We start from the raw sequence: 13740 nt of genomic DNA on the forward strand, positions 1-13740 counted from the left end.
AAGACATAATGGTAAAGGGATGATGCAAAGAGGAATGAATGCTCCTTTTAGTGGCTATGAATAGAGCTTCTCATATCAGTTAAGTGTTGACTTGTAATTATGAAGAGATTATAGGTTTGTGTTATTTTTTAGCCAGTCCTCTAACACATAAATTAACTAACATTTCATCACTTCATGTAACCTTTCAAAATGGAAAAGGGGGGTTTGGCTGATGAAATTCATAAGATCTCATTTATTTGGAGATGTTTACTGTAACTAACAAAGTGAAAAATTACCATTTTCTATATGCTCACTCCCTGGTTATGCAGTTCTTGAGGAGGTGATTTTTTCTGTTTTTCTAGAAAGCCTTTTAAAGAATAATTATACCAGGGGAGTTTGTTCTTCAACTGTGCTTTAGTTGTATTTTTGTAAGAGTTGCTAGAAATTTAGCCACAAACTCCTTTGCTGTCTCATGACTGTGGGTGATGGAGCTTATGAGTTACTAAATAAGAGATGTTTGGGTGTTGGGGTGTCAGGAGTGGGAGAGAAGAGCATCTCATGTCTTGTTCCTCACTTGGTCTTGAGTCCATCTTCCCAAAACCATCCCAAAGATGCCTGTCTGTCTTGGCAGGGGGATGGTGAGCAGGGTGAGCAAGGAGAAGGCATCCAGGGCAGTTCTGGGGACTCCTGTGATGTGTGGTTGGGTCCTGCAGTGCTGGGTGGCAGCTGCTTTGTGAAGACAAGGCTCAGTGCCAGCGCTGTGCACACGTGTTCTCTACCAGCAGCAGCTTAGCACTTCACTGAGTGAGGTTTCTCTGCAGGGCTTTGGCTGCAGGTGCAGTGGGCAGGCTGTGAAAAGAGCAGGTGATGTCCAAACCCTGGTATAGGTGGGGGCTGCCTCCTGTGCCAGGTGCTCTCCGAGCTAAATCAGTGTCTTGGACGTTTCTCCCTCAGTGCCCAGGTTTTGCACAGCAGCCAGGCACTTGTGTCACTGGTCTGTCTGTGAGAACAGAAAAAGTGAGTGGCAAAAAAAGTGTGCTTTTAAACATAGTCTGCCAGCTCTGCCTGCTGGTTTGTCACTGGCTGGGAGAGAGCTCGTAACTGAGGGCATAAGCAGATTCAGCAGGTGCTTCTTAGCTAGGTGTTGTGACCATACACACTTCACACCTTTTTCATCAGAGAAAACTACTACTGTGGGTTTCTTTTTATTTGTTTTCCCAATTTCTGCCCTTTTATACCCACTTTGCTCCTGTTTCATGTCAAGATGACAGTCTAGGTCAAAGCAGGGGAGAGGGATGGTCCTGAATGTGATATTTGTGCATTTCTGTGATATTTGTGCATTTCTGTATTATTCGTTGATGCTCTTTGGATGTGGATCAAGTGTGTGTTCACATTTGTGTTGAATTAGCCAGACAGACTACATACCCTGGAGTTCATTCCAGCTGCTGGAGAGCAGACTGTACCTGATCCAGGACTGACAATACCTGATCCAGCAACAAGTCAAAGCAGTCCAGACAGAAGATACCTCACCTAGCAGAGATCCCACCAAGATGAAGTTACCTGTCAGTACTTTACACTGTGTGGTATCTTTTCCTGTGGTACTGAGAGTGGTAAAGCTGGGTTTATTCAGGTGCTGGAACGTGGCCTCCTGTGCTGCTGCCCGTGTCAGTGGAAGGGTCAGTGTCAGTCAGAGCGAGACCTGTCCACTCCTGCAGGTCCGGGTGGTGCTGGGGGGAGCCGGGCCCTGAGGGTGAGAGTGGAGCTCAGGTCCTCTCATGGTTGTGGGAAGCTCAGAGTTGCCCTCTTGCAGGAATCATTGCAGACAGGAGTCTGACAAAAGCTTGGAACAACCCCTTGCCCACCTTAGGTCAGCCTTGGAGAGCAGCTGAACACATGGGCAGCGTGTTGATTTTCTGACTTTTACTTTCCCCCCCCAGTTGAGTTCACAGGCAGGAAATGAGCCCACATCTCCAGCATTTAGTGCTGCTGTTTCCCAAAGGTAGAGGAGGCAAAATTAGAATATCCTGTTTACATGTCTTCAAGCTGTATTTGACCAGCTGTCCCAAGGGTTTTCAACTTGCTAGATCAGGACAGGCTTTTCTTACAGTCTGAGCATCTTCCTGTGTGAGTGGAGGAGTGTGGCTGTTTGCACTGAGCACCCCCCAGGCCCAGCCTTACAGCTGCAGAGGAGACAGCTTTTCACTGTCACCAAGGTGGGGAAGCTGAGCCCTGCCAGGTCCTTCAGAACTGAAGGTGGGAGAAACCTATGGCAAATTACTTTTCTGAAATGGTCGTTCCTGTACCTTGCAGGAAGGTACATTCCTCCTCCTGATGTTCTCAAAGCACCCTTGAGTCACTGGACTTGAAATATCTGAGAAAAAACTGATAAAGAGGGTTGAGGTGACAGATTTTTAAGTCACCTCCAGCTTTTCTTAAGTGAATAGTTCAGTCTGTCTAAATACTACCTTGGTGTAGTACCTGCCTGTATGCATGTTTGTGTTTGAGCAAACCTTCTTATGCTTCTGGGAATACTGAAGAACCTCCCTGGGGCAGGTGTGAGCTGTGGAGAGGTGTCAGCACGTTTGTGGGGCTGTGGTGTCCCTGTGGGGCTGGGAGCTGCTGAGTTTGTACCAAAGGAGGTTACATCATTCCGTGCCTTTTCCAGGCTGTCGTGCTGGTGCTGGAAATAGACCATTATCTAAGAAAATAGCCAAGTGCACCTGGAAACTTTTAGACTAGTCTCCTTGTTTAATCATGAACCCATGTGAAGTATGTCGAGGACGGCAGCTATAATGTACGACCTTTTTCTGCCATATATTAGAGTGATGACTCACCCGAGCGATGGCAGGAGAAGGTAATGAGCTGACGTCTGTGCAGCTGAGGCGCGCGGCTCTGACGTGCTCTGGAGTTCAGGGTACTTGTGCTGCATCCTTTGTGCTTTCGGTATCGCTCTTCTTACCTGGCTGCACAGATTTCTGGAAGCTGAAGTATTGAAATTGATTCTGTCTTTTCCATGTCATCTCAGAAGGTTGTTTTTTGTTTTTTTTTTTGTCTGAGGAGCACAGAGGTGTCAGTGATTCACATTTAATATAGAAAAGAGCCAAGACAGAAACTAAAGGTAACTAAGAACATCAAAACTGGAAAAGGGGGCTGGTGCAGTACATTTTCTGACTGGTTCTGTACTGTGAACGCTGTCACTTATATAGAAAAAAATCTGCAATATGTAGATAAATGGGCTTTTACAGAAAGGAAAGACAGTGGCCATATGAGCTCTAAACATTTAGTTTATTGTTTATTTGCTGTAATAAAACTGCCTCAATGTCTGTAAACCTGTCACTGGAAAATAAAACTTAATAAAAGCTTAAATAAAACATAAAATGTCTGCAGTCTAACCTGCATTGTGCCAAAGTCTGAAGTAATGGTATGGACAAGCATCTCGCCCCAGAGCTCAGGTGATCCCCAGCTGGTTTGACCAGAAACTGGTATAAATTGCAGTATCCGTGATAATTAAAAACCAAGTAAAATCTTTCTGGAACAACTCCTCTGTCGCCCTCTGTGAACTGCCACATTTTCTGTTGCCCATTGTATTGGGATGTACAGTGTGAAGGTCTGTCCTCTTCCTTGTCAGTTTGAGTGTAGAGCTGGGCTGAATGCCTCTGGTGCTTCACACCAGCTTCCTAACGGGGAATTTGCCCAGGGGCACTGTGGAGCTTTGGATGTTGGTGTTTGATGATCTGGACTGCAAGCAGGAGCTGCAGGAGCATCACTCGGTTCTGCTGGCTCTGGGTGTGTGTGCTGGGCTCACCAAGACTCTGGCTGTGCTGCTGTGTCCTCCTCTGCCAGCAGCTGGACCAGCTCCAGTTTTTGGCCATAGCCTATCCTCCGATTGCTACTACGCTGCTGGAAATTCAACACTCCTCAGCTGGCTGCATTGCAAATGTGATCACACTCACTGTGCTCCAGGCAAAACAAGTGTGGCTTGAGCTGAAGGGCCTTGTTGGCCTGGTCCCTTTGGGCTGTAAGAGGGCTCATGTCCACAGCAAGACACTCAGGTGTTCAGCAGTGGAGGGGCAGTAGGACAGGAGAGTCTGATTTACAGACTTTCCCTCCAAGTTACTCATTCCCAGCGGTGCCCTCCTTTATCTCCCCAGCTGTATGTCTCCTTGCATTGACAATCTCAGTCTTCACAAGGTACTTTTAGAAACAGGATTTTTTTCTGTCTTTATTTTTGCCTATTACTTTGGTTGCTAAAGTTATGTGCAGGTCTCCTTGTGCTGTGGTTGTCAGTGTGAGCGTGAGCCGTGAGCAGTCAGCTGAGCTCCGAATCCCAGGCAAAGCAACCCAAAATTGCACAGCCCATGGAACAGCCAGGGGAACTCCTGTTTCTGCTTCAGTGCCTCAGTGGCACTGAAGACTTTTCTATAAATGCCAGATAAGAAGTATGAATTACCATGGAACTGCCATGTGCTGAATCAAGCCACAGAGCAATGAATGAATATTGTGAAGCAGGCAGCAGCGTAGCTGCAGGAGTGGGGGTACGGATGGGGCCGTGCTCGGCCCTGTGCTGTCGCACAGAGGGAGCTCTGCAGATAGTGTCAGTAATTTCATGCTTCAGAGCAGTAATTTCACATTCTGTATGAAGCACAGTTCACATTCCGTGCTGGCTTTGGGCTTTCCCTGTATGACAGGGTGGCTCTACTTCAGCAGCAGCAAACGCCTTCCAGTTTGCAGCAGCTGCTCATCGGGGCTGACAGCGGCTCCCGGGGCCTCTCCCCTCTGCAGGGCTGGCCTGGAGCTGGTTTCATTCACCAGCACACACATGCCCTGGCCTCAGAGCTGCTGAAATAGGGAGTCAGGGAGGGTGGCACTTGTGAATTGTTTCTGTGGCCCTCTGTGTTCCCAAGCACTTGCCCATCACCTCACCCTGCACGTGAAACTCCAGAAGGGTGAAGGACAGAGCAGAGCAGGCAGCATGTGTGGCTGCTTTCAGAGCGAGCAGACATGGGCTGAGTCCTGCTGGCAGTGCTGATCTCTCAGGCAGGTAGAGCTTGGCTCCTGTGCTCTGAGCAGCGCTGTCATTCCTGGAACTGGTCCCGGTGCCTTCCTTTGTGGCCATGACCTCTCCCAGCAGCTTTGTCCCGCACAAGCCTTGTTAAGCAACAGGCAGAGTGGAGGTAATGCAAGTTTTTTCCAGAATCTAGAACTTTGCTTCTGCAAAATTTCCAGTGAATGTGAACTTTGCTGTATTTGTAGCCAAACATAAATGATCTCAAATTTTGATTTTTCTGAGTAAAGTTCTGCACACATATCCCTCCTGTGTATTAATTGAGTAAAGCCTCCTGCAGCAGGCAGGCACAGAAGTGATGGAGATCTTTTTAAGTCAGCAGATGCATATCTCAAGGGCCTAAATAGTTTATTATTTATTCCTTGAGGACGAAAGTAAGGCTGGGGGCAGTCTCAACAGGGTTTAACAGTGACAGGAAGTTTCACAGTCCACAGGCTGCTTCTTGCCTTGCTTAAGCTATGAGTTTTGTTGGGTGTTTGCTTTGCTTAAGCTGTGAGTTTTGTTGGGTGTTGTGCTCCATGTTCCTCAGGGTAGTGTACTGCAGCACAGTCACTGCAGGGAGCGCGTGGGGACTTCCAGGCTGGAGTTGGGGTTGTGCTGCTGGATGAGGTCAGCTCCTCATGGCTCTTGGGTATGGGGTGCCAGGTGTGGATGGGCTGGGGAAGGAGAGCCTAAAACATTTAATTGAGCATTTCTCACTTTTCTTAGCCTGTCATTTTCAACCTTAATTGAAGTTGTGGTGTCTCCTGCTCTTCGCTGGGGCAGAGGCAGTGCTGGTAGCTTAGCCAGGCAGTCCCTCCATCATTCCTAGCACAGGATGTTGCTGCTGAGCGGGTCCAGGCTGTATTTATTTATAGCTTGTATGTACCAGATTTCATGTTAGATGCTGAATCCTTGGTACATTTGTAAGGTATCTGGCAGGTAGCAGATGAAAGCCCTGCAGTTAGAGCTGCCCATGGTGGTGAGGCTGGGCAGGTTCCCTGGGCTGCCTCCCTCGCTCTGCCTGGCTCGGCCCGTGCAGGTGCCTCGTGTCTTCTCCCTGCGCCTGCCTGGGGGATGACGTGGGTGTCGGAAGATCCCTCCTCCTGTGGTTGTTGGAAGGAAAGGAGCATTTTTCTCCCCTGAAGTCACCTCTTGGATCCAAGCTGCCGCAGCCCAGGACGTGCCCAGGAGCTCAGCAGGTACTGCAGCAGCAGTGGCACAACTGTCTGGGCTCAGGGCAGCTCTGGGGCTCCACCGTGTCCCTGGCTTCTTAGCAGAGCGCATTTTACAGGTAGTAGCAGCACCTGTGTGAGATCACAGGCTGCAGGCAGTGTGGGAACACCTCCCCTGGCCAGGGGCACCTGCAGGTGTCTGACACAGCCCCTCCACAGCCCTCTGCTCTTGTAGCTCTTGCTGCAGTTTGGCTTCTTGTTTCGAGCTGAGGCTTCCCTCCTTGTTTGTTCTCCCTGCTTGATGGCAGTGGGTGTCCATTTCCCTGCCCCTGTGCCATGGATAGGCTGCAGGTGTGGAGGAGAATCTTGTGTGGGGCTTGTGTAGAGATGGTTTTCCTGTCTGAGAGATTTTGCAGTGGCCCAGCTTGATGTTCATCCGCCCTTTTCCCAGAACTGCAGAGGCAGGGAAGGAGTCATCTGTGCCATGTGTTAGTTGTTAATTTTAGCTTTACCATAACTCTTGATGACAGGGCTTGGTTGTTTCCTACTGTAGGCAGCATGTAGCAGTTATCCTGGAGATATGGTGTGGCTGCAAGGCAGTAAAACTGCAGCCCATCCCTGGGCCGCGGTGCTCAGTCTGTGGATTCTCCCAGCTCACACAGCTGATGCCTGCTGGAGTTGAGTGGCCACGTGGTACCATTTTTCTTGCTTTCATGCTAAATCTTTTAGTTTACATAAGGAGGCATCAGGCACAGGCTGAATCCCACCTGTGTCTGAGGTCAAAGCTTGGCCCAAAGGTGGTTAAATATCTGCCATGATATGCATGGTGTTTATCAGTTTTTTTCCTAATTCTGGCTGACTGGTGAAGTCTGTATGAAGTAGCAGCCTGTACTGGCATGGCCAAAAAAGCATTATCAGATCTGATGTACAGGTCCCAAACTGAACTTCTTGTAATGCACAGGCTGCTACAGGGAGCTCTTAAAAGTACCAGCAGGCTGAAAAATAGGTTGTTCCTGATACCTTTGTAATTATAATGCCTTGCATTTGGTCTCAGGTCTGGAGCAAAGTCACTGAACACATCAGAAAGTACCTGTCTGATCTGCTGCTGCTGCTGTGAGCTCCCCAGGAGCCGTGCCTCTCATGCTGTGCTGCCGTGCAGTGCTGGAGGCTTGCCTGGCTTGTGTCCAGAGATGATGTTCTCACTGATGTGCTCAAGCTCAGTCAAGTGGACTGGCTAAAGGTGTGGGGAGCTGTCACAGGGACATTCTTCTTTCTTTCAGGATTTTTTCATAGAGCAGCACAGAGAGAAAGAAAGAGAAAACAATTTCTATTTCTGCTCCTTGTTTTTCCCATGTGGGATGTGTTTGGAGAATTGTTTACCTGGGTGATTGCTTGATTGGATTCTGGTGAGGATTGTTTGAGCTGATGGCCAATCCAATCCACCTGTGGACTCTCAGAGAGGGTCATGAGTTGTAGTTAGTTAGGTATGGTAGTTAGAACAAGTATGTATGTAGCTTTAGTATCTCCTTTAAATAGTATATTAATGTATTATAGTATAAAGAAATCATTCAGCCTTCTGAACTGGAGTCAGATATCATCATTTCTTCCCACTGGGTTCACCTGCTTTTACAATAGGGAGCACTGGCCGTGTGCTGGAGTCCAGCAGGGAGTCTCTGGGAGCTCCTTCTCTTTCCTGTACCATTTTTGTTGATGGTTCTTTGTTGTGCTCCACGGAGTGTTTGTTCAGTCTCCACTCTCTGTTTGGTTAAACGCTCTGTGAGGGTGTGAATCTATCTCCACCCCAGCCAAGGACTGCTGTGACACTGTGCTCCTGGCTCAGCCAACCTTCGTGGCAACTTTGAGTAAATGCAGCATCTTGTAATGTTCTTCTCTGGGTAGAGACACCAGATCTCTAGGAGAGCTGATGACCTGGGTAGAAACATAGCAGCTGATGTGTTAAAGATCTAGGGTACAGCTCACTGCTCGGAATTGAGCTCTCAGGAGGGGCAAGGGATCGTATAAAGGCAGAAGTTGTTCTGAAGTCATGTCAAGGGAAGTGTCAGAAACAAGGCACGCTTGCTCTGCAACAGAACATTCTTCATAGGTGGTTTAACAAGCCTTGGATTAAATCTGGGGAGGAGGGAAAAGTGATGTAGCTGTTGTGTCAGGGCTTCACAAGCCCGCAGTGTGCAGTCTGGGCTGTGACTGGTGGAAAAGCAGACCTGAGCAGCCATGTAATCAGGGCTTCTCCAAGGCAGTTATGAGCTCACGCTAAACTCACACTGCAGCTGCATATATATTTTCCAAAATACACTTTTGGAATTTTACATACAATTTTTTAGTATGCTAATCATCGCTGTGGTCATTCCTTCCTGGAGTTAATGACTACTCTCTTGGAGAAAACAAGTTAACAAACTGACAGCTGCTCCTAACAGATCACTTGCTTGGAGAGGCCAGTGCAAGTCTAGCATCCACAATAAATCCTTCTTTTGCTTCTGATGGTTCAATGCAGCAATGTCAAAGAAATGAGGTAATAACTTGCATTTATCAAAGCAGTTTGGACTGTAGTAGATTTGTGCACAAGAGCCCAGAGACAGAATTGCCAGAGTTACAGACTGTGGGTTCCTGCTCTTTGAAAAGCTTTAAGCATAGATGGGAAAACATAGTTCAGTCAGCATAGCCTGCCAGCCAGCCAGATTATCAACAGCTGCCAGGGTTGGCATGAAAAGGTGGGCAAGGAGTGCCCAGGGAGCTGGGGGGCTCTGAAGGGGCTTCCTCTGTCCTCACAGCCAAGAGTGAACCGAGACACTGGACCAGGGCGTGGTGCTGAGGTGGCACCGGCATGTTCCAGGTGTGACCCCGGTTCTGTGCAGCCCCTCCTGGCCCAGGGTCCCTGCAGAGCCCCAGGGATGTGCTGGGACAACGAGCAGGGCCCTGGGCCCTGTGCTGCTGCCCAGAGTGAGGAATTCTGCAGCTGCAGGCTCACAGGGCACCTCTTCAGCCACAGTAATCAATACCCATCTTTGATCAGTTAACCTTTAACTCATGGCAAATAGAATATGTTTTCCATAACATTTGGTTACAAATAAATGAATAGACTTGGCAGCCTTGGATAAGGCAACAGATGTTCTAACATTCCCATTTCTTGTGTCAGGGCTGAGCTCACCCAAGGACTGGCATTTCTTAACAAGTTTGCAATAAACTGATGGATCTGGATGGCAGCTAGTTTGTCTCACTGGGTTTAGCTGTTAATCTTAAAGTTATAGTTTTTGCTTCCCCAAATTTCTGAGATCAGTTTTAAGATTATAAAAAATAGTAATGGATGTATTGGGTTTTGAAATTTATCATTTGATTTGACAAATAGTCTCAAATAGCAACATTATGCCAGAATGTTGAGCTACCAGAATGAAAAGCTAATCTCCCTTCATGACATGAAATAAGGGAATCAAAGGTATAAACATCAAAAAACCCTGTGATTTAATGAACAGTCTTTCCATTTCAGTAGTGCAGTTTGTAGTACAGGCAACCTGCTTCTTTAGAACTTGCCAGTATCCCAATAAATCTGATCACACTCCACAGCTCATACTGATGGCTGTCTTGATGCTGCTCTGAACTGAAGCAGTTCAGTTTTAGAAAGGGTGTGTTGCACTGGGCTGGCATGGCCAGGTCTTGGTGCTGGGGTGGCTCTGTGAGAAGCTGCCAGAAGCTTCCCCTGTGTCCAGCAGAGCCAATTCCAGCCAGCTCCAGGACAGACCCGCCCCTGGCCAAGGCTGGGCCCATCAGTGCCAGTGGCAGCACCCCTGGGGAACGCTTGGGAAGGGGGAGGAAATCCCCCTGGAACTGCAGCGGGCTGAGAGCAGGGAGGATCTGTGAGAGGAGCAGCTCTGCAAAGCCCCAGGGCAGGGCAGGAGGGGCAGGAGCTGCTCCAGGTGCTGGGGCTGAGGTTCCCCGAGCCCGGGGTGCAGCCCAGGGAGAGGCAGCTGGGCCCCCCAGCCCTGGGCTCCAGGATGGGTCAGAGATCCTTTCCCCTGCAGCCCCTGGGCTCCAGGATGGATCAGAGATCCTCTCCCCCCAGCCCTGGGCTCCAGGATGGATCAGAGATCCTCTCCCCCCAGCCCTGGGCTCCAGGATGGATCAGGGATCCTTTCCCCCCAGCCCTGGGCTCCAGGATGGATCAGAGATCCTTTCCCCTGCAGCCCCTGGGCTCCAGGATGGATCAGAGATCCTTTCCCCTGCAGCCCCTGGGCTCCAGGATGGATCAGAGATCCTTTCCCCACAGCCCCTGGGCTCCAGGATGGATCAGAGATCCTCTCCCCCCAGCCCTGGGCTCCAGGATGGATCAGAGATCCTTTCCCCCCAGCTCTGAGCTCCAGGATGGATCAGAGATCCTCTCCCCCCAGCCCTGGGCTCCAGGATGGATCAGAGATCCTCTCTCCCCAGCCCTGGGCTCCAGGATGGATCAGAGATCCTTTCCCCCCAGCTCTGAGCTCCAGGATGGATCAGAGATCCTCTCCCCCCAGCCCTGGGCTCCAGGATGGATCAGAGATCCTCTCCCCCCAGCCCTGGGCTCCAGGATGGATCAGAGATCCTTTCCCACCAGCCCTGGGCTCCAGGATGGATCAGAGATCCTTTCCCCACAGCCCTGGGCTCCAGGATGGATCAGAGATCCTTTCCCCTGCAGCCCGTGGGCTCCAGGATGGATCAGGGATCCTTTCCCCACAGCCCCTGGGCTCCAGGATGGATCAGAGATCCTCTCCCCCCGGCCCTGGGCTCCAGGATGGATCAGAGATCCTCTCCCCCAGCCCTGGGCTCCCGGATGGATCAGAGATCCTTGAATTAATTCCCTTCCTTGGTTTGAATTTAGAGAGGTTATGCATAGGTAGAAATAAATGCATAGGAAAAAGACTCTTGGAAAAAAAAAAAAAAAAACAAAACTTTGAGGAAATAGGTTTAAATACTCCCCAAAACCAACCCATCCCACATAAACCCCCTTTGTAGAGCTCACTGAAATCATGACCTTCTCTGTGAGTTTGCCATGTGTAGAGCTGACCACTGAGTTGTTGGCTCCTGGTGCTTTGTTCTCCTGAGGACTCCATGGGAGTCGTCCCTGGCATCCCCCGGGGCAGGCGCGGGCAGTAAAGGTCATTTCTGAGCCCACTGAAGCACACCTGCCCTGACACCAGCAGGATGCAGAGGCTTTGCTGCTCGGTGTGTGAGGTGCCAGGTTGTGTTCATGAGGTTACATCCTCTGGTCACGGGGAATTAAACAATTACTAGATGTGACTGCCAGATCCATTTTCCCAGTGGCTTTCACTGCAGACGAACGTGCTTGATGCTGTGTTTGTGGAGAGAGCCAAGGAGAAATCTTTTGGGCTCGGACTGAATTGTTGTTTTATCAGTGGATGTTGAATGTCATGTGGTGGAGCACTTTGTTGTGAAGGTCTCACTGAATTATTTCTTGGGCTGGCAGAGTTGTTTGCAGAGTGTGTGGATTTCTCTGTCCTTTCTGGCTGCACCTGCCTCCTCTGGGTTTGTGTCTGTAGCCAGCCTCAGTCTCCCTGCATTGAAACACCAGCAGAGGCTTGCCCCCCCTTAATTTTGGGTTGATTTCCATGCATTTGTTTCACTGCAGCCGCCTGCTGCTCTCCTGGGTACTTGAATCTATTCAGGGTGAGGAGCTCATTGATTTAGGGTATCAATGGTGGGGGTATCCTGAGTGCTGTGAATCAATGGCCTGGAGCTGTTTTTAGGCGCTGTGGAGGATTTTAACTCTGATTCTCTTTCTGCTTTGTAGGTATTTGTATAAAATGTGGAAAAGGTGTGTATGGAGCGAGCCAGGCTTGCCAAGCAATGGGCAACCTCTATCATACCAACTGCTTCACGTGCTGCTCTTGTGGTAAGTCAGATCTGCCATGCCCTTGTTCTGTGGCTTCCTTTAGCAGCCAGTGTGCTGAGACCTCATCCCGCCTGCTTCCCCAGGCACAATTCCCACGCAAGGCTCCAGCTTCAAAAGTCGGTTTTTGTTTGCCATCCCTAAGTGCTCAATGGTGTTTTCCTGAGCAGCAGCCCAGAAAAGGAGTGTTTGGTTGTTTGAAGGGCTGCATTTACAAAATGGCTTCAACCTGGCTGTTAGAAGCTTTAAATCACTTGTGTTTATGGAACTGTAATGTGCATGTATCATTTTTATAGGAAAAAAAAGGTAAAATTTGTTTGGCCAAAACCATATTTTTGTCACTTTCTATTTGCAAATGCAAGTCTAGTCAGGTGTGTATTTGTCATTTCTGTGTATGCACAGTGCTCAAAAATTGTTCACTTATGGTTGAATATGACAAGAACAAATAGCAACTGTGTTGAAATGTCTTATGCTATTACAAGATTTTATTTTTGTGGGTAAAACTAGACGATAAATCAGTGTTTCCTCCTTGCTATTCTCAGGACCTTTTTAGGTTTCCCTTTTAATCTGAAAGAGATGTTTCTGTGTGTGATTTGGGGAAGTCCTGGCTTTACCAGGGGAAATGGAAAATTCAGGGCAGCATTTTCAGAAGTGTACCTTAAATCAGGCATTATGAACTTGAGTTGGAGACTTCCTCATTGTCTTGTCTGTAACTGCTGAGAGCTCACAAATTCCCACCAAGCTCAAGGGAAGTGTGAGAGCTCAATTTTCAGGAGTCAGGGGATTTTTCTTGTTTTATGCACACATCTAGTGAGGTTCCTTATATATGAAAATATTTGCCTGGATATTGAAGATCTTGTTATGATACAGATACACAGCAAAAGATTTATTCTGAGCAGAATGTGCTGAAGACAGATTGTTGCTAAAAAGGATTAATTAAGGATTAGAAAAAAAGTAAAATATTACTGGCATAGAACCAAATCAGTTGATAATCAGAAGAAGATTGTAAAGTTCACTTCTGACAGGAGGTGTTGTCTTTTCCCTGAGATTTGTACTGATAAATACTTGTTTAAAGAAACCTTCAACCTGAATGTAGAATTTAGGGACTTTTCTAAATGACTCTGGACCGTTACCAGCTGCAGGGTTGGACTCATCTCAGACCCTCAGGGATTGCTCATGACTCTGCTCAGGTCTGACAGTGAGTTAGCTGTTTTGCTGGCTCCCAAAGTGAACAGCATCCTGCTCAGCAAAGGATTACAAAATAGGATATCAGATAATGTCTATCCACAGCATTAACCTAGCCTAATTGTATGGGTGAATTCCAGCTTCCTCTCTGGGGCAGAAATGTTGTTTTTAAGTACTCAGGCTGCATGTTTGCTACCATGGGGTTCTGTATGTAGGTCACGGTTCCTTACAAAAATGTGTAAGGGACAAGAAGTGTATTTTAACAGCAAAATACAAACGCAACTCAATTATTTAAACACATAACAAGCTTTTGTGACTGCTCTGGAGATGCGTGTGTGGCCAGTGTTCACCTACCATGGGGCAACTTGAGACATGTCCACTGGAATCATTGTTTGCCCCACCCTTCAGTGCCCTGGAATTTGGTGATTCAGGCAGCTTCCCGTGAGTCACCCCACGCACAGGGA

The 13740-nt window shown here is 48.4% G+C and overlaps 1 protein-coding gene across 5 annotated transcripts in view; it reads left to right on the forward strand.

Moving 5' to 3' along the window:
* Positions 1–13740, forward strand: part of WTIP (WT1 interacting protein) — an 88001-nt gene that overhangs the window by 19539 nt on the left and 54722 nt on the right. For 3 of the 5 annotated variants that reach the window (XM_068202462.1, XM_068202466.1, XM_068202463.1), the window contains exon 2: positions 11993–12094. In XM_068202462.1, coding sequence (XP_068058563.1) covers positions 11993–12094 — 102 coding nt within the window. Of the gene's footprint in view, positions 1–4748; positions 4850–8157; positions 8729–11992; positions 12095–13740 lie in introns of those variants that run through there. The other 2 variants (XM_068202464.1, XM_068202465.1) reach the window with 2 other exon arrangements.

Source organism: Anomalospiza imberbis, chromosome 12, assembly GCF_031753505.1.
Source record: "Anomalospiza imberbis isolate Cuckoo-Finch-1a 21T00152 chromosome 12, ASM3175350v1, whole genome shotgun sequence".
Classification (NCBI taxonomy): Eukaryota; Metazoa; Chordata; class Aves; order Passeriformes; family Viduidae; genus Anomalospiza; species Anomalospiza imberbis.